Genomic DNA, 20,972 nt, shown 5'->3' with positions numbered 1-20,972 from the left:
GAATGTACCCAGAGAACATGCCAACTAGCTGGACACCACCTGCAGTGAGGGGAACACTGAGAGACTTGTCTCGAGTGATTTGCAATTATAAGACTAATTCCAGTGCCAATGATAGCAATTTCAACCCAAAATGAACTCTGTCCATTTCTCAGCTGAGAAAAAGAAACTTCTTCTGCATGAAAATTAGCTAGTGGGGGTGGTGGCTCAGTGGGTAAGACATTAGACTAAAGTTGTAAGTGCAAAATCCCAGCACCACCAAGCTGCCACTGCTTGGCCCCTCAGCAAGGTCCTTAATCCTCAAATGCTCAGTTATGATTAGTTATGATTAGTTAATGAGATAACTGTGAGTAACTCTGGATATTGGTGTCTGCCAAATGCCCTAAAAGTTTATGTAAGATATTTTTCTCATTTGTCATTTGAATGATATGGACATGAAGACCAACTGAATTCTAAATGTCTTACTTGCTGTCAGTTCTCTTTTCTCAGCGACCTACTTATCAGAGGGGATATATGGAGTTTTCATCTTTGTTCTCCTTCTAAACCGCTTTGAACTGCCATTTCAATTTGGAAGACCAGATCATTGACTTCCTGGATAGCAAGTCTTCCTGCCCTGACCTCAGTCACCTGAAATGACAGGTCATGTTTTTTATAGTCTTAAACCTATCCACAACGGATCTATGCTGGTCCATGTGGTCCGATCCAACAGATGAGCTCCTGTAATGCTCCACTGGTCAGGACTGTTTTGGCAGCAAAAGGGGGGCCAATGCAATATTAGACAGGTGGTCATAATGTTATACATAATGTTAGACATTGCTTCTACAGCTTCTATTATCCCCTAAAACCACAAGTTTCCGCGATTTTACTTTTACTGGTGGAGCTGAAAATCTATTCTAATTGATTTGCAGCATCTGAACACATTCTTCAAGCATTGAAAACACTGAAAGAAGGTCAGTCTGTTTCTCAGGTTCTTAGTGGAGAGCCTACTACCCAGCTGCATCATTTACATTTATGACATTTGGAAAACATCCCTTATCTGGAGAAACTTACAATTAACTGATTAATACAACTGTTAAAGGGCCCAGCAGTCTCAGCTTAGTGGTAAAACTCCTGACCTTCTTATCAGGAGTCCCACATCGTAACAGCTGAGCTAGTGACTCCCTAAATCACTATGGTCTGCTAAGTCAGCTGTAAAATCACCCTGCAATAAATAGTGAATAGTAAAAACTGTTTCGATTCTGGCCAGAGCTGGTGAAGGCCTGTCGTTTGAGACATGTGCAGCAAAACACTCTCATGGGACTTGGAGAACAAAAACAACCTTTTTTTCCCCCTCAGGCAGTTAAGAGGCTTACACAACATTCTCAACCCCTCCTTCTATTCTTCTACCTTGGCCCACCCACATCCACCCTGTAAATAGCTAAATCCTGCAACTTGAGCCAATTCTACAAAGTGCCACTTTTGTATTTGCCGTTGATCTAAACTTTGATTGCAGCCTTGAAACACTCACATCCCTGAACACAGAAGTTCAATTGTCTGAACTGATCCGGAGCTGAACCTCCAATTTTTTTTGTGCTATAAAATAAAACTCAAAATTTCAATGAGTGGAAACTGCATTTGTTTTCCAGCATACTCCCCTGCTACCTTTATACACTTTACAAACGCCTGGAAAGATTCAGCATAGAAACATTTGTCAGTATGCCTGAACCATCCTAAGACAACCTGCTTCACTTTAAAGTCACTGATGGACGTATGGTCATCTTTTAAAACGTTTGCACCATTTAAATGTCTTTCTGTTGCTGAGCGGAAAGACATTTGAATGGTATATATATCTGCCTTCATTCACAAAAAACTATCACCACACACTGTTCTATGCAACCACTAACACTGTTGTCTGTCATCTTGATTAGCGGTCTCTGGACTGACATGTGCGCCACCTATCAGTAATAGGACGCATAGCACTTACTACTGCGTGAAGTACCGCCATGCTTTGACTTCAATGCCCCTTGTATATATTTCCCTCATCAGTCTACACACCGTACCCCATAGTAATGATGCAAAAATACAGATTAGGCATAAGTTTGCAAATTTATTTAAAAAATAGTTCAAACTCAATGAAATAATACATTAAAAAGTATTCAGACTCTTTGATATGACACTTGAATTTTAGCGCAGGTGAATTAAGGATGTGCACCTGTGCTATTGACAGAATTAGAAAAAGCAGACTGCAGCAAAAACAGAGCCATGAAGTCAACAGAACTGCCTGCAGAGACATAAACGTGTCACAACACAGACCGGGAAAACAAAACAAAAATTCTTCTCAGCCGAAGATCCAAGAGCTTTACATCAAAAGCACACTTGAGAATCTTTACTGGATTAGAAAGAAAAAAAACAAAAAACATATGGAGGTAATAACGTTGCATGAGGCAGATAGTTTGACAAATTATTATTATTATAAAAAAAAAAGATATATATATATATATATATATATATATATATATATATATATATATATATATATATATATATATATATATATATATATATATATATATATATATATATATATATATATATATATATATGTACACACATAAACTAATACATTACTAACACATTATGAAGCATTGCGTACATCAGCAGTTTAAAGTGAGATTTTGTGAAGTGCAAAGATCTCTAGAAAATAACAGGCAATGAGAATTGCTAAAAATTGGGAAAATAAAAAACATAAATAATAAAAAAAGAGTCATGAAACACAGAGTTGTAAATCAAAAAACACTAAAAAAAATAAAATCAGTGCCTATTTTTTAATTCATATCCATGATGTTTTATCTTCGCCCCTCAGGGTAAAGTACAGAAGCTTTAAAGAAGGAAGTGAATCATATATGATTTGAGACTTTGTTGTTGCACAGATTGACTTGTATTTGGATATTGTGGATTCTGTTCCTGATTTTCTGCGACAGGTTCTTCATACCGGCCTTCTGGAGCTGATCTGGAAGTTTGTGGACTTGTTCCTCTGAAGCCCTGCTGAACCACCGGTGCAGGTGGTGAATACAGGCGTCCTTATCTGGGATGGAGTGTAATACTTGCTCGTTGTCGAAAATGTCTAAGCCATTAACGAACTGTTGTAGCTTTAGGTTGTTGTGCCTCTTGAAGATTTCTAGAAAGCACTGGTAGGTGAGGTTTACCCAACCTAAAAACAGAAATAAAACAAAAAACAGCTTATAATAGAGCTTACATCTAATTACCTTTGCTGATTTATTATTCAAGACAAGAATGAATAATTTATCCTCAGACCTATTTTCGAAACCCTGCTCTCAGCATCTATTCTATCATTTATTATGAAATCGAGACCAAACATTCAGACAAGTTCATAGTGGTTGTAACTGTTCACGAGGGTTTTCATAACTTCAATGCTGAAAATTCCAAAGACAAATAACAGGTTTATATTTATCCCATTCACACAGACTTGTGAATGCCAAGTTACAGTCTTCTTCATGCTCTAATAACGCTCTGTTTCTCATACACAGCGTGCAAAGTCTGCATTCCAGCTACGAATCGAAAGCCAAACCTGGAATCTCTTCACCTCTTCTCCACTTTCTGCAATCCCCAGCTAACATGTTAAGTCATGCTTAAATAATTTGCATGCTCCAACCATTACGCCTTTTAAACTGACACCTCTTAAGATCCAGTTGGTTTTGCTCACATTTTCACTTCTGTCAGCAAACCGGTTGCATGTAGCTTTTGTTCATTTCCTGGCTGACAAGACGTTTCTAATAATACGACTTGTTGAACAGAAATAGGCGCACCCTAGTGATTTCCATTTCAGCACTGCAGCATACCTTGATGTATGATGTTTTTGCAGGTGACACACACGTTGTCCAAACAGTTGCTGCCATGTATCTGGAGCTTCTCTTCTGACTTGCACACTGTGTTTTGGACGCACCGGGTGTTTCCAGGCTCACCTGCTGCGTGGTAGCCGTTCTTGCAAAGCTCACACACTGTGTCTTCGTGTGGAGTTCCTGTTCAGTAATAATAATAATAATAATGCTTAATAAGAATAAGAACACTTTTCTTTTTTTACAAAGCACATCTTTAACATACATACAATAGGAAAGCATTTAATTTGTTCATTTTTCTATAAAATCATTCAGCTCCACTAGATAATATGTATTCGGCATGACCTATGAGATTGGATCAGTATGTACAGTCAGTGCGACATGTTTGCAGTGACGTGTACACACTCGATATAAGGTTTTATTGTCGGGTCACGTGTAACATAGTCATCAGAGATGGAATGAATGAGCATCATTGATTGAAGTCCATAATCTGCATGAGTAACAGGATCCTCAGATCCTCAGAAGTGATACTTCAAAACTGGTACATTTCATGCGTCCGTAAGCAAAAAAAACACATTCTGAATAACTTTTAAACAGAATTACCTTTCTCTTTGACTCCGAAGCCGTGTGGGCACACCGTATGCGGCCGGCAGACGCCCGAATACGAGTAAAAACCTTCTTTGCATGCGCACACACGGTTAGTGAAACTGGTGCACTTCTGCGTCACAACCTGATCTTGTGAACACCAGTCGCAGGGGAGACAGTCGTAGATGTAGTTCCAGTGCTCGGTGTAGAAGCCTTCGTTGCATCGTCGGCACTCGGTAGGCTGCGTTTCAGTGCAATGCTTCCGCATGTAGGAACCTGGAGGGCAGCGATCGCACAAGATTTTTCGACCGGAGGGAAGCTCGCGCTCGTACATGGTCTCGCTCATGCCGTGGATTAATGATGCTGTGATGCTGAATAGCAGCGCAGCTGTTTTGATAAACTGCAGAAACAAGCACACACATGTACAACACTATAAGGATCTTTGTTTGGCAGAATGAATAGACATGTCAATGTAACTATGGCAAATAAAAATATTTTTTCCCCTGCCCACCAAAACTGCAGCACACTCCAGGGTTTCCCCAATGTTTCTCAGGACAGACAGACAGACAGACAGACAGACAGGCAGACAAATAGACAGATAGACAGATAGACAGATAGATAGATAGATAGATAGATAGATAGATAGATAGATAGATAGATAGATAGAACTTTATTGTCACTGCATTATTGTATTGCATTAGAGCATTAAGTTGGACTCATACCCATATCCTTATTTTATTACTAAAGATTTATCGGTCAATAAAATGATCTCTGTTCCTGACACGTCTCGTCAAAGGGTCATTTCAGTACCACACAGGAAACCGAATCAAACCAGAATCTGTGTGCACTTCAGTAAGATCCTGAATCTACAGATCACTGTTCTTCTGTTAGTTCATATTTAGGTCAGTTTTTCTATTTTTCTAGCACCAGCATACCAGGAGAAATTCCTTGCATATGCAACCCATTAAACACTTGTTAATAAATCTTTTTTCCTGAATAAATAAAAATATCAGGTTCCTCAAAAGACCCTGATGACCAACAATCCATACAGCAGTATATACAACAATCCCAAAAGGTGCTAAACTTTACTTTTGTCAGTCATGTTGTACCATAATTGTATAGTTTTAAGAAAAAACCTTGCTGAATACATTGTACATTTTATTTTGTAACATCATACCTGTGCCAAGGTGCCAGTCGGAGCGTTTCTCCCTGTTTAAGACCAATCACCCCTTTCTTTCTTTCTCTCTCTCTCTCTCTCTCTCTCTCTCTCTCTCTCCAGTTTTCTCTCATTCACTATCTCTCTCCTGCCATCACAGGTTCGGTTCTCCGAATTCATGGCGCAAAACGACCGCGTTAAACACGCGCAAAACCCGAGCGAAGCCTCCGCGCTCTTAACGTGCGTTCTGTTCTGTACAGTGCTCGCGGACGCACATGCGCGCACACACACACACACACACACGCACGCACGCACGCACTTACCTCGTGGAATGCCATCTGTGTGTCTGAATGCGCTCCCGCCTCTATTTCTCTCTCTCTCGCTTTCTCTCTTTCTTCGGTACTGGTGTCATGAAGGAGGATCTCGGTCCGCTTTTTAAACGCTCGTGGATGCGTCACTGGTTACTTCCGGGGGGAAAAACCCCAACACATTATTGTAAACACAAACAAGTAAATGAACATACACACACATTTCCGAAATGCCTGAGCGACATTTTAACTTCGGTTCCTCACCATCACCACCATCACCATCACCATCATCATCACCACCACCAATTCACCACCTCCAGATTAATTCAATATGACAAAGCTGACATTTTCTATATTCTATATTTTCTATATTCAGAAACACAAAATATATTTCTTTTATATTCAAAAATAAAAATGTAAAAAAAAGCAACAATAACAAAAAACAGAATTTCTTATATATATATATATATATATATATATATATATATATATATATATATATATATATATATATAATTTATGCCCTAGTGGGAAAAGCCGAAAGATATATATATATATATATATATATATATATATATATATATATATATATATATATATATATATATATATATATATACATTTTTTTTTTTACATTATTTCAGAAAAAGAAAAAAAAATAAATTTACCAACATGTGAAATCAATAACATTCTTTACAATAAAAAGAGCTGAGAGATATTAGGAACATGAAGGTCCTAAAGTTGATGTTTTGAAAAAAAAAAGGAAAAATGGACATATGGGCATTACCATATTATCAGCTATTATATTATTATATTAATAGCTGCTTTTATTATAAAGCTGCTTTGAGACAATGTTCATTGTTAAAAGCGCAATACAAACAACTATTAAATTATTTTATAACAATAAGGATACTTAATAATCCATATTCCTTTCTCCACTCTTTCTTTCTTTCTTTCTTTCTTTCTTTCTTTCTTTCTTTCTTTCTTTCTTTCTTTCTTTCTTTCTTTCTTTCTGTTGACTTTAACATGCACCTAAACCACCAGTATCCAGTGATCCTGTCCTCCTGTCCCTTTTTTCTCTTCGGAGCTGTCTGATTCATTCCAACTCTCTACCTCTGAATACGGTTCTCTTCACTGTATACAGCTGAGGATGGTCCAACATGAATAGCCTAAAGATCCATGAATTTCCTAAGCAACTCAAGAACTTTGAGCATGGATTTGGACTGTAATTAATATAACCAGTTTGCAAGAATAATTTTTTGTTTATTAACCTATCACTGAACTGGGAACCTCAACAATGAATGGAACCGTAATGACCGGAGATTCAACGCCACCCAGTTTAGGATGGATTGCCTCCTGAGCCAGGTTCCTGTCAGGGAGTTTTTTCTTTCCTTAGTCACCACTGTCTCGCTCATCAGGGATACATTTATAAAGGACAAACTTATAGCCATGTAACTTTCAACTTTAACTCTAAAAATTGAATTGAATTCTTTTATTTAGAAATAATTAAAAGTGGTCCAATGTTGTACTGAAAGCTCCAACAATGATCGTTTGAGCATAAAAACTGGACCATGGATGGAGGGCGATGATCTAGTCAGAGTAATACTGAGAAGCTCTTGTTCCTGGCTTTCATTTGAGTAACTTTATCATGAACCATCAAACTAAAATATTAATGAGATCTTAATAGCTACAGCTTCTTTCAGGATGAAACTCCCTCTACATGTACAATGAAAAAAAAATTGTCATGAGTTCAAGATGTTGACTCAGCCTGAAAAGTCCCCAGATATTTGTTCAATCAAGCATCTCTGGTGCAGGCTGGATCAGCAAGTCTGCTCAATAGAGGTCTCACCTCACTGGATTTAGAGGATCTGTAATAATAACCTACCACCAGATACCACAGCATACAGTCAGAGTGTTAAGACACATGAATATTTCAACCATGTTTGGTTCTGCCCTGAACTGTTCCCACCCTGTGTGTGGTGCACAATTCTGTAGGGTCTTTATAAGGGGGTAGTTTAAAACTTTCCCTTCACTTGAAGTAGGAGACCCAAAATTGTATATATAAATTTATATATATACACACTGAATTTGACCCTAAATGTGATATATAGAACTAGAGATCACTGGAAATGCAAATCATGTCTTGGAATCATGTTGCCTTTACAGAAAAAACCCTCTGTCATGCATTAAATGATGAGCAGATGCAAGTGCAGATATATCTTTCAGTTCAACCGCAAAACAGAACTCCTAAAACACACACACAAAAACCCAATTATCAAGTGACAACAGAAAATGGACCTTTATTTTTACCTGAGCTTAATGCTAAAGACAATGAGAGACATCACGAACATCATTGATAATCTTGAGATAAAGTGTACTGTGAAACTGTGAAGGTGGTATTTATATTATTAAGAAGTGTGACTCATTTGTGACACTGAATTTAATACTGCTATATACACAATACCAATCAAGCCTTTCATCGAAGATTAATCTTACCTTTGTGGAATACAAATTTCGGTCTCGGTATGTCGATAGTTTATCTCGAACCGGTTTTGGGTGGTGCTATAGGCTCTCTATGATCTTCCTCTTAATGAAGCGTACTCTTGATGAGGTGTGGTCTTTATATTTCCAAGATAGAGATATATTTCCAAGATACGATCTATAAAAGGGACTGCAAATACTGCGTCTGCTAGCTTACAGGGAACTGTAGAAAAATCATGCAAGAACAGTCTGGTGACTTGCCAAATCCTAGCCTGATAGCTATCTCTAGCCTATCCTTCCAAGACACATGAGAGAGAAAAAAGACATCAGGAGAAAGGCACTATGCGTTTGACATACATGAGTTTATGCACGTATACGGACGGTGTACTGCTTGGCAGAGAAGAAAGCTTATTAGCTTGATTCACATCTCATCTCATTTGAACTTGTTATCTTATCAAGAAACATCCTTTTGTCCGGTTTCCATTCTATGTTGACTTGTCACCTATAATTAACACTTATTGTAGCCATTTATTCATTGATTGATTCATTCATTTGCTTTCTTGTTAAGTTGCTAAGAAAACAGAATTTGGCCAAAAAATTTAATCTTATCATGAAGATCAGAAATCCTTATACTCTATAGGTGGAATGAGTTCTCCCTTGAATCACCTTGCAACACAACTTGTATACCTTTTACACAAGCAGGAGAAATGGTTGGGCTCTTGCACACACAAACCTGGAGCATACACCAATAAGAGTAAGGGTGATCGACACGTTCGCTCATGTTAAAGAACCGCAAACACGAGGAACCCTCTAGGCAGCAGCAATGACTCCTTTAATCCAGAACACTCCAAGTAACAGAGGACCAGTTAAAGGCGTTACCTTACAATAGATTTGATTGGAGTGCAAAATGTATGATTAATATAATTACCTGTGATTCTGGATGAATAGTTAAGGCTCTGGGCTATTAAGGTTGGCCATTGCTATGCTAAATGTGCTTTGACATTTGGATCCTCCAAAGCTGGGATATGCAAAAAAGAAGAAATAGCAAATATATAAGATATTAAATTCATTTAATTTAAATAGCTGATTTGTCCCATACTACAGGTTCAAATGCTTGGAAAAAGGTTTTAATAAATAAAAAGCTCACAATCCAGTATCTCACTGACGTAAGTTATAAAAAGACACTTTAAAAGTTGCTCGAGAAGCTCTATTAGTTTCATAAGATCATTTCCAAAATAACAACGTTGTTAAAAGGCCAGGCACACTTCAAACCTCGGTGCAAAATTACAGTCATAGAGACGCCACAGCGATACCATCAAACCACACCGGAGCCAAACGAGTGAAATTTTGAGGGGATTTTTCTTCAAAATGTCAAGAGCAAAATATACAAAGATTTAGGTCTGAAGTTCTTCAAAATAGCCTAGAACTTTCTAAACCCCAAATATAGCAAGCTAAAGGAAAATGTGTGTATATGTCATTTTAAAGACGCCTCCATAGCTTTTGTCAGAATGGTATAATTATGAGACTCGTCTCAGGTTTATTTTAAATCAACATCCGTATTATTTTAAAGCTGCAATGTGACAGTGTCTACTGTTAAAGCACTATATAATAATGTAACTAAATCAAATGACATAAATTATATGGATCAACTTTTTGGGACACCTGACCTTTCCAGCTACACTATATTGCCAAAAATTTGTGGACACCTGGTTATAAGTATGATTTATGCTTTTTTTGAGCATTTGATTCCACATCTAGTCCCAATTTGCTCTTATAATTCCCTTCACTTTTCTGGGAAGATGTTGCACTATATTTTGGATTGTGAAGATTGTGCTCATTCAGACACTAAAGTGTTAGTAAAGTCAGGCACTGATGTAGTTCAGGTGAGGAGGCCTGGGGTGCAGTCAGTGTTCCAATTCATCCCATAGGGTTGAGGTCAGAGGTCTATAGCAGGTGATCGTCCACTCCAACCCATGCAAAGCAGATCTTCATGGGGCTGGATTTGTGCACATGGGTGTATGATCATGCTGGAACAAGTTTGGGTCTCCTAGGTCAAGTGAAGGCGAAATTTCATGCAATTGTGTGTCTTGGCTTTAACAGTTTGGGAAAGAACCGTATATGTCTTAAAAAGTCAGGTGTCACAATCCTTTTGTCCATATAGTGTGTATGTGGTTAATCCTAAAACTGTTACCACAAAGTTGGAGGCATGTAATCTTTCCTTCTTCAGAACATATAGCCAAAACCATCTCCATGAACATATGGTACACATGAGTTAGAGTGGAAGATCTTAAGTGTTCTGCAATAGAGCTCTGACTTCAACCCTAATGACCACCTTTGGGATCAAATGGCCCACTGACTGCTTTAACCTACATCATGACGTCCCTAAAGCCCTTGTGGCTGAATAAATCTCCACAAACACACTCCAAAATCTAGTGGAATATCCTAAAAGAAATGTGGAGGTTAACATAACAGCAAATATTGACTCACTGTTGGATTTGGTTTTCAAAAACATCCCTTTCAATGAGTTGCTTGAGGTTGGTAAAAAAGTCAGAACATTTCTGCTGGGGCATTTTTGAGATTTATAAAAAAATCTCAGGGGATTCGTTTGGCTAAATTTCCTCTAAAATATTTGGAATTCTTCAAAATGTCCCTAAGCTTTTGCTCAGAAAATGGCTCATGTGCTATTTCCTTTGTCCCTTTTGTTCTTTTCCTTATGTGTCACATAATCTGGGTACACACTGTCCTGTTCTGTCCCTGCAGTGTTTTTCTTTTACATACATTTCTCATCATTGGCTCGGTTAAAGGATCTTGACCTGACAAAAATAAAAAACAGTCCCTTCCTTCCTGACAGTTTCCTTTTGCTATGAAATCTTTCATAAACTGTTACCATAAGAACTGTATAGTAAATAGTGAACACATAATGGATATTATTTACTGTGCAATGCCAAGTAACATTTATTTTGCACATTGTTTGCTCTATAATAATAAAGTATATAAATAATGAATATTGAATCATTGCAATTCCTGATATCAAATTTGAGGTGATTTTATCCTATTTAAATGGTTAACAAGGCTATGGTGAGACACATTAATTAATCAGAATCATTCATTGTTCCCATTTCGAACGAACATAAGCAGATCTTTATTTTTATTTTTACTTTATTTATTTATTTATTTATTTATTTATTAGATAAAATGAAGATAAAATGTCCATTTCCCAATAAATCTTTAGTGGAAGCATCAATAAGTTCTTAATATTGTAAAATTGGGTGACAGCAGTTTATTATAAAATGATTAAGTACCAAATGTGTGCCCTCAACACTTCCATAACTGTCTGGCATTCACCCAAACAGCATGAGTCTTGTGTTTTAAGTAGTGTTCTGCTATGACATCATTTGATTTAATGTAACATATTACATAAACACATTCATAAAACTGGTTTGTATGTGTGTGTGTGTGTGTGTGTGCTTAGAATCTAACAGTTTACGAAACAATAATAAAAAAAAAAAACTCGACAACAATACGGTCATGTGCTACCATTTGTAGCTCTTAAGACCAAATCATAAGATCATAGTTTCTGTGACGCCTACACAAAATCTCTACTTATTCTCCGTTTGTCAGTGAAGAGATCAGGATTGGACTGTAAAGTAATTGGTTTAAATTATCGCCACGGAACGTTTGTGAAACACAATACTGAGCAAAGGAGTTTTTGTGCCATGAGATGTTCCGTTAAAACAACAATCACAAGTCAAGAGGCTTTGTCATTTCAACCATGAGACAGCATTTCTTCAGGAACAGGGTTCTAGGTGAAACTATCAAACAATATAAAAGGGTTCGATTCAATTCATTTTATTTGTATAGCGCTTTTAACAATGGACATTACAGAGATAAAGCATAATAAAATAATGTATACGTGTGTACCTTATAATTGTTTATATATATATATATATATATATATATATATATATATATATATATATATATATATATATATATATATATATATATATATATATATATATATATATATATATATATATATATATATATATATATATATATATAAATAAGTTTATCTTTTATCCCTTGTACCAGTGGTGACTCTGGTGAGCAAAACCCCCTTGACATGGCATGTCGAAGAAACCTTGAGAGAAACAAGACTCAATCATCCTCATCTTGGTGGCACCGAATGTTTATTTATTATTACAGTTTATGGATTTTGAGGTGACGTTACATGCACTTTAGACAAAGTTGTAGTATAACCCACCCAATGGCCCACCAACGGAATCTACTGGTGTGGGTGAAGGTATGCTGCTTGTCAGTCTCTCTCACACTGCTGTAAAAGATTACTAAATTGGATTGCAATTGAATCCAATGAATCCAATTTTTAACTCTAATCTGACTCTAATTTGTAATAAAGTTTTAACTGGAATCTTCTTCTTCTTCTTTCGGCTGCTCCCATTAGGGGTCGCCACAGCGGATCATCCGTCTCCATACCACCCTGTCCTCTACATCTGCCTCTTTCACACCAACTACCTGCATGTCTTCCCTCACCACATCCATGAACCTCCTCCTTGGCCTTCCTCTTTTCCTCCTACCTGGTGGCTCCATCTTCAGCATTCTTCTACCAATATAATTCATGTCCCTCCTCTGCACATGTCCAAACCATCTCAATCTCGCCTCCCTCACCTTGTCACCAAAACATCCTACATGTGCTGTCCCTCTAATAAACTCATTTCTAATCTTGTCCATCCTCGTCACTCCCAACGAAAACCTTAACATCTTCAGCTCTGCTACCTCCAGCTCCACCTCCTGTCTTTTACTCAATGCCACTGTCTCTAATCCATACAACATCGCAGGTCTCACCACAGTCCTATAAACTTTCCCTTTCATTCTTGCAGATACCCTACTATCACTCTTCTCCACCCACTCCACCCTGCCTGCACTCTTTTCTTTACTTCTCTAACACACTCTCCATTACTTTGCACTGTGGACCCCAGGTATATATCTCATTAAAGCTGATCACCTTATTTGTTGTATTACTTCCATTACCTCATATTGAACACACTACCGGTAGAGCAGATTAGCCGTGTTTCACCACGTTATCGACCTGGTAGGACTATTGTTCCGACCACTAAGGACAGATTCATAAATAACCTGCCTGATTTATCTCAATTTCTCACCAAACCCATAACTGCTAATAATCTTGATAGAATGACTAACAACATAGACCTTATCCTCACTAGCACATTAGACACTGTTGCCCCCATCCGGTTAAAAAAGGTTAGAGAACAAGCACCTGCACCTTAGTATAATAGTCATACGCATTCTCTCAAGAGAACAGCCCGTAATATAGAGAGAAAATGGAGAAAAACTAAATTGGATTGGTATTGGTATTTAGAATTGCGTACTGGTTCCTCTCAAGGTTTCTTCCTCATAACATCTAAGGGAGTTTTTTCTTGCCACTGTCGCCACGGCTGCTCATCAGGCATAAATGCACACCATTCACCTTGACTGTTGATTTTTGTAAAGCTGCTGTGAGATAATGTCTGTTGTGAAAAGCGCTATAGAAATAAACTTGACTTGACTTCTTAAATTTTAATAGGTTATTCTAAGCATTCATTATGGACCCGGAGACGCTTAGAGCCTTGTGCTTGGCCAACTCGCTCACCGTCCCTTTGTTATAACTTGCTACATTAAGTCAGAGATAGTCAGAAATCAGAAGCTCCCAGATGTAGTTTTGCAGTAACACCAGACTACATAGATATCTACTAGATATAAATAATTTCTGGAAATTTCAGAGAAATGTACATTTATTTGCCATGCAATAATCAATAAACATCTGTCAAATCTAAAACAAATAATAGAAGAAAGTTACACAAAATGATCAGCATAAAACCAAATAGATTAGCAATACAGTTTACAGTGTTAAAGAGTCACTGTACCTGGCAATAGAGACACACGGAGACTGTGTGGGAAGTTCTGACTATCGAATGCTTCCCCGAATGTTTCACCAAATCTCCCTTCCTTTTAGCCAGGTTTGCCTCCACCTGTGGTTGGTTCAGATATTCAGGCTGCAAAATCATATTTTGCACCAAGTCCATTCTGTCAACCAAGGTTGTCAACCTACCTTGCTCATAGAAAGTGACCTACCGCCACGGGAAGACATCACTGTCCATTGGAGCTCTAAAAGATGTTTATTTGTTCCACTGAAAAATCTCTCTGTCACCTCCGGGCAGAAGGTGTGGTTTGCAGCGCAGGTCAGACCTCCATACGGGAATTAGTTAATTTTACTGATGACACACCACTGTGTATATAAACCTGAACAGCATCAGAATGTCTATGCAATGACTGTACAGAATCAACTGGTTGTAAAGTGTTAAATAATATAGCTAGATGTTTCATGACAACAGGTACGAGTTGTAAATAAGATCTGAGTGCCCTTCAAAGTCATATACCAACGGTAACAATAGATCGTATGATGGTCCAATTTAAATATACCTGATCTGGGTGAATTAAAGGGAAAGTAGCGAAAAACCCAAAACAGCCAGAACACTCATTGCCAGTATACCTTGGAATCTGGAAGGTCGCTCATACCAGGTAACATGGAAGGGATAAACATCTGCCCTGTGCAGACTCACTACTGGTGTCCCACAAGGCTCGGTACTTGGTCCCCTCCTTTTCTCTTTTTATACCCACTCCATTGGTGAAGTCATATCCTCACATGGGTTTTCTTACCACTGCTATGCAGATGACACTCAACTCATCTTTTCTTTCCCTCCATCAGATACCACAGCTTCCGCTTGGATCACGGCATGCTTGACAGACATATCTTCATGGATGAGTGCTCATCAACCAAAACTCAACCAGAGCAAAACAGAACAGCTGATCAGTCAGCCACTGCTCATAACCTTGGGGTAACTATGGACAATCAACTGTCCTGCTTCTCACATGTCACTAATGTGGCTCGTTCCTGTTGATTTCTTCTTTACAACATCCGTCAATTCACACTATCACTTATACTTAAAAGACTTTTTAAAATTTCGATTCCACTTCACTCCATTAAATTAATCAATATAATTAATATGTTATATCAATAGCAAGGGGTTCTAGTTCCATTCAATTAAATCCGTCCATGTGGAAACAAACCAAAAGTTAAGTTTGGTGTTCTGATGATTTATGTCATTTAAAACACAGTTGACAAGAAAAAAACATTGACAAGAATATTTTGTATTTATGCTCTAGGTTGAGTTTGGTTTTGCTTATAATAAACATACATTTGCATAAAGCAGCAAAATTTGTCCATGTACATATTCACTGGGTATTAAAAACAGGCACATTAAAAAAGAAAATTATTTGTCATCATTTCCTAGACGACTATCTTGCTCTCACACACTTAGACACTAGACTAATAATATTTACACCAGACCTTTAACCATTGCACCCACGCTTGTTCCTTGTCCTATTGCATTATACTGTAAAGCTACTGGACCAGAAACCTAAAACAACAGCGAAAAAACCCCCAAAAAAACCACATGAGACACGTCATCATATTATAACAGCCTTAGTAATAATGTGATTAATCTTTTTTTTTTGCCAATTGATATATGGACGTGCTATTTCTCAGCTATCTTTCCAGTTTATGTCCTCGAGTCTACTGTTTCAATAGTATTATTGCACAATTTAAAAGTCTTTCTGTTGCTGAGCGGAAAGACATTTGAATGGTATATATATCTGCCTTCATTCACAAAAACTATCACCACACACTGTTCTATGCAACCACTAACACTGTTGTCTGTCATCTTGATTAGCGGTCTCTGGACTGACATGTGCGCCACCTATCAGTAATAGGACGCATAGCACTTACTACTGCGTGAAGTACCGCCATGCTTTGACTTCAATGCCCCTTGTATATATTTCCTCATCAGTCTACACACGTGACCCCATAGTAATGATGCAAAAATACAGATTAGGCATAAGTTTGCAAATTTATTTAAAAATAGTTCAAAATCAATGAAATAATACATTAAAAAGTATTCAGACTCTTTGATATGACACTTGAATTTTAGCGCAGGTGAATTAAGGATGTGCACCTGTGCTATTGACAGAATTAGAAAAAGCAGACTGCAGCAAAAACAGAGCCATGAAGTCAACAGAACTGCCTGCAGAGACATAAACGTGTCACAACACAGACCGGAAAACAAAACAAAATTCTTCTCAGTCAAGATCCAAGAGCTTTACATCAAAAGCACACTTGAGAATCTTTACTGGATTAGAAAGAAAAAACAAAAACATATGGAGGTAATAACGTTGCATGAGGCAGATAGTTTGACAAATTATTATTATTATAAAAAAAAGATATATATATATATATATATATATATATATATATATATATATATATATACGGTTATATATATATATATATATATATATATATATATATATATATATATATATATATATATATATATATATGTACACACAAACTAATACATTACTAACACATTATGAAGCATTGCGTACATCAGCAGTTTAAAGTGAGATTTTGTGAAGTGCAAAGATCTCTAGAAAATAACAGGCAATGAGAATTGCTAAAATTGGGAAAATAAAAACATAAATAATAAAAAAGAGTCATGAAACACAGAGTTGTAAATCAAAAACACTAAAAAAAATAAAATCAGTGCCTATTTTTAATTCATATCCATGATGTTTTATCTTCGCCTCAGGGTAAAGTACAGAAGCTTTAAAGAAGGAAGTGAATCATATATGATTTGAGACTTTGTTGTTGCACAGATTGACTTGTATTTGGATATTGTATAATTTTTTTTTTGTTTCCAAAATGTTCACTACATATTGTCCTATAGTAGAAGTGGAGGCAGATGGACAAAAATTCGTGGACACCTGACTATCAAATTTGTATGTGCTTTCTGAACATGCCGTTCCACGTTTAAAATGTGCAGTTATAATAAAATTCAGTTTTCTGCAAAAATATTTCACTACATTTGTGAGATTTGTGGACATTCATTCAGCCACAAGGGTGTTAGTAAAGTCAGGTATTGATGACAATCAGGTGAGGAGGCGTCAGTCAGTGTTCACATTCATCCAAAAGGTGTTTAATAGGGTTAAGGTCAGTGTTCGATAGCAGGAGACCTTCCACTCCAATGCATAAAGTATATCTTCATGAAGCTGTGCACAGGGGCATTGTTATGCTGGAACACATTTGGGTCTCTTAGTTCAAGTCAAGGGAAAATTTCATACAGATGTCTGAATTTCAACCTTTGTCCATATAATCGATTTATTAGAAAAGCTGTGGTGGACAAACGTGAGGCAATATTCAAAGTGACAAGAAACAAGTGTGAGTGATTTGGCCATATTCAGACATGGTAGTGTAGGGGCTTCTTGGAAGCAAAATCTGTCTATAATCCTTTCATACATACCATTAAATACCAAAGAACTTCATTTTGTTTGCTTTTTAAACAGTATATGTGCTGGCGTTGTTAAGTCAAAGTGGATCTTTTGAATATTTAAAAGAAATCAAATTAAACATTCCAGAGAAGGAAAAAGACAAAGAACATTTTCCAAGAATAACTAGTGGCTCATATCATACTTGAAATACTTGAGGCAAAAACGACAAAATAAGAGTGACGGTACTAAAGGGAGCACAAGTTATCTTTTATCTAGTTATGTCGTCATTGTTGAAAAGGCATAAAAGCAGGGTGAAGTATCTGAATGCTCCTTTTGATTTGCACACTGTGTTTTGGGCGCACCGGGTGTTTCCAGGCTCACCTGCTGCGTGGTAGCCGTTCTTGCAAAGCTCACACACTGTGTCTTCGTGTGGAGTTCCTGTTCAGTAATAATAAGAATAAGAATAATGCTTAATAAAAATAAAGAACACTTTTCTTTTTACAAGGCACATCTTTAACATACATACAATAGTAAAGCATTTTATTTGTTCATTTTTCTATAAAATCATTCAGCTCCACTAGATAATATGTATTCAGCATGACCTATGAGATTGGATCAGTATGTACAGTCAGTGCGACATGTTCGCAGTGACGTGTACACACTCGATATAAGGTTTTATTATCAGGTCACGTGTAACATAGGCATCAGAGATGGAATGAATGAGCATCATTGATTGAAGTCCATAATCTGCATGAGTAACAGGATCCTCAGATCCTCAGAAGTGATTCTTTAAAACTGGTACATTTCATGCGTCCTTAAGCAAAAAAAACACATTCTGAATAACTTTTTAACAGAATTACCTTTCTCTTTGACTCGAGCCGTGTGGGCACACGTTGCGGCCGCAGACGCCGAATCGAGGTAAAACCTTCTTTGCATGCGCACACGGTTAGTGAAACTGGTGCACTTCTGCGTCACAACCTGATCTTGTGAACACCAGTCGCAGGGGAGACAGTCGTAGATGTAGTTCCAGTGCTCGGTGTAGAAGCCTTCGTTGCATCGTCGGCACTCGGTAGGCTGCGTTTCAGTGCAATGCTTCTGCATGTGGGAACCTGGAGGGCAGCGATCGCACAAGATTTTTCGACCGGAGGAAGCTCGCGCCTCGTACATGGTCTCGCTCATGCCGTGGATTAATGATGCTGTGATGCTGAATAGCAGCGCAGCTGTTTTGATAAACTGCAGAAACAAGCACACACATGTACAACACTATAAGGATCTTTGTTTGGCAGAATGAATAGACAAGTCAATGTAACTATGGCAACCAAAACTATTTTTTTTCCTGCCCACCAAAACTGCAGCACGCTCCAGGGTTTCCCCAATGTTTCTCAGGACAGACAGACAGACAGACAGACAGACAGGCAGACAAATAGACAGATAGACAGATAGATAGATAGATAGATAGATAGATAGATAGATAGATAGATAGATAGATAGATAGAACTTTATTGTCACTGCATTATTGTATTGCATTAGAGCATTAAGTTGGACTCATACCCATATCCTTATTTTATTACTAAAGATTTATTGGTCAATAAAATTATCTCTGTTCCTGACACGTCTCGTCAAAGGGTCTTTTCAGTACCACACAGGAAACCGAATCGAACCAGAATCTGTGTGCAGTTCAGTAAGATCCTGAATCTACAGATCACTGTTCTTCTGGTATTTTATTTAATATTTTAGGTCATTTTTATTATTTTTCTAGCACCAGCATACCAGGAGAAATTCCTTGCATATACAACCCATTAAACACTTGTTAATAAATCTTTTTTCCTGAATAAATAAAAATATCAGGTTCCTCAAAAGACCCTGATGACCAACAATCCATACAGCAGTATATACAACAATCCCAAAAGGTGCTAAACTTTACTTTTGTCAGTCATGTTGTACCATAATTGCACGTGCTGTATAGTTTTAAGAAAAAACCTTGCTGAATACATTGTACATTTTATTTTGTAACATCATACCTGTGCCAAGGTGCCAGTCGGAGCGTTTCTCCCTGTTTAAGACCAATCACCCCTTTCTTTTCTTTCTCTCTCTCTCTCTCTCTCTCTCTCTCTCTCTCTCTCTCCAGTTTTCTCTTATTCACTATCTCTCTCCTGCCATCACAGGTTCGGTTCTCCGAATTCATGGCGCAAAACGACCGCATTAAACACGCGCAAAACCCGAGCGAAGCCTCCGCGCTCTTAACGTGCGTTCTGTTCTGTACAGTGCTCGCGGACGCACATGCGCGCAAACACACACACACACACACACGCACGCACGCACGCACTTACCTCGTGGAATGCCATCTGTGTGTCTGAATGCGCTCCTCTATTTCTCGCTTTCTCTCTTTCTTCGGTACTGGTGTCATGAAGGAGGATCTCGGTCCGCTTTTTAAACGCTCGTGGATGCGTCACTGGTTACTTCCGGGGGGAAAAACCCCAACACATTGTTGTAAACACAAACAAGTAAATGAACATACACATTTCCGAAATGCCTGAGCGACATTTTAACTTCGGTTCCTCACCATCACCACCATCACCATCATCATCATCATCACCACCACCAATTCACCACCTCCAGATTAATTCAATATGACAAAGCTGATATGTTCATGATTTTCTATATTCTAAATTGTCTATATTCAGAAACAGAAAATATATTTATTCTATATTCAAAAATACAAATGTAAAAAAAGCAACAATAACAAAAACAGAATTTCTTATATATATATATATATATATATATATATATATATATATATATATATATATATATATATATATAATTTATGCCCTAGTGGGAAAAGCCGAAAGATATATATATATATATATATATATATATATATATATATATATATATATATATATATATATATATATATATATATATATACATTTTTTTTTTACATTATTTCAGAAAAGAAAAAATAAAATTTACCAACATGTGAAATCAATAACATTCTTTACAATAAAAGAGCTGAGAGATATTAGGAACATGAAGGTCCTAAAGTTGATGTTTTGAAAAAAAAAGGAAAAATGGACATATGGGCATTACCATATTATCAGCTATTATATTATTATAAACAAATGATGCGTAAGATAATAGCACCACATATGTCAGGTATTAGCATACAAAGGAAAGGTGTGATAGAGATGCACACAG

The 20,972-nt window shown here is 37.2% G+C and overlaps 2 protein-coding genes across 3 annotated transcripts; both read right to left on the bottom strand.

Annotated features, from left to right (window-relative positions):
• Positions 1–2,579: 2,579 nt before the first annotated feature.
• On the bottom strand, positions 2,580–6,048 carry LOC124392979 (tumor necrosis factor receptor superfamily member 11B-like). 2 transcript variants are annotated; one of them, XM_046860304.1, is made up of 4 exons: positions 5,898–6,048; positions 4,437–4,818; positions 3,837–4,016; positions 2,580–3,187 (listed from the first exon to the last, which is right to left on the bottom strand). In XM_046860304.1, the coding sequence occupies exons 1-4, from the start codon at positions 5,910–5,912 to the stop codon at positions 2,874–2,876; spliced, it is 891 nt and encodes a 296-aa protein (XP_046716260.1). In that variant the 5' UTR covers positions 5,913–6,048; the 3' UTR covers positions 2,580–2,873. The 2 variants fall into 2 exon arrangements, with proteins under 2 accessions (XP_046716260.1, XP_046716261.1); XM_046860305.1 differs by lacking the exon at positions 5,898–6,048 and adding an exon at positions 5,596–5,853.
• A 10,394-nt stretch (positions 6,049–16,442) lies between these two features.
• LOC124392048 (tumor necrosis factor receptor superfamily member 11B-like) lies at positions 16,443–20,241 on the bottom strand. Its single transcript, XM_046858738.1, has 4 exons — positions 20,102–20,241; positions 18,632–19,004; positions 18,153–18,209; positions 16,443–16,525 (listed from the first exon to the last, which is right to left on the bottom strand). Exons 1-4 carry the CDS (start codon positions 20,114–20,116, stop codon positions 16,443–16,445), a joined length of 528 nt encoding a protein of 175 aa, XP_046714694.1. The 5' UTR covers positions 20,117–20,241.
• Positions 20,242–20,972: the final 731 nt, after the last annotated feature.

Source organism: Silurus meridionalis, chromosome 10, assembly GCF_014805685.1.
Source record: "Silurus meridionalis isolate SWU-2019-XX chromosome 10, ASM1480568v1, whole genome shotgun sequence".
NCBI classification, from domain to species: Eukaryota; Metazoa; Chordata; class Actinopteri; order Siluriformes; family Siluridae; genus Silurus; species Silurus meridionalis.
The sequence above is the reverse complement of the archived record's forward strand: the minus strand, read 5'-3'. Positions and strand labels throughout refer to the sequence as shown.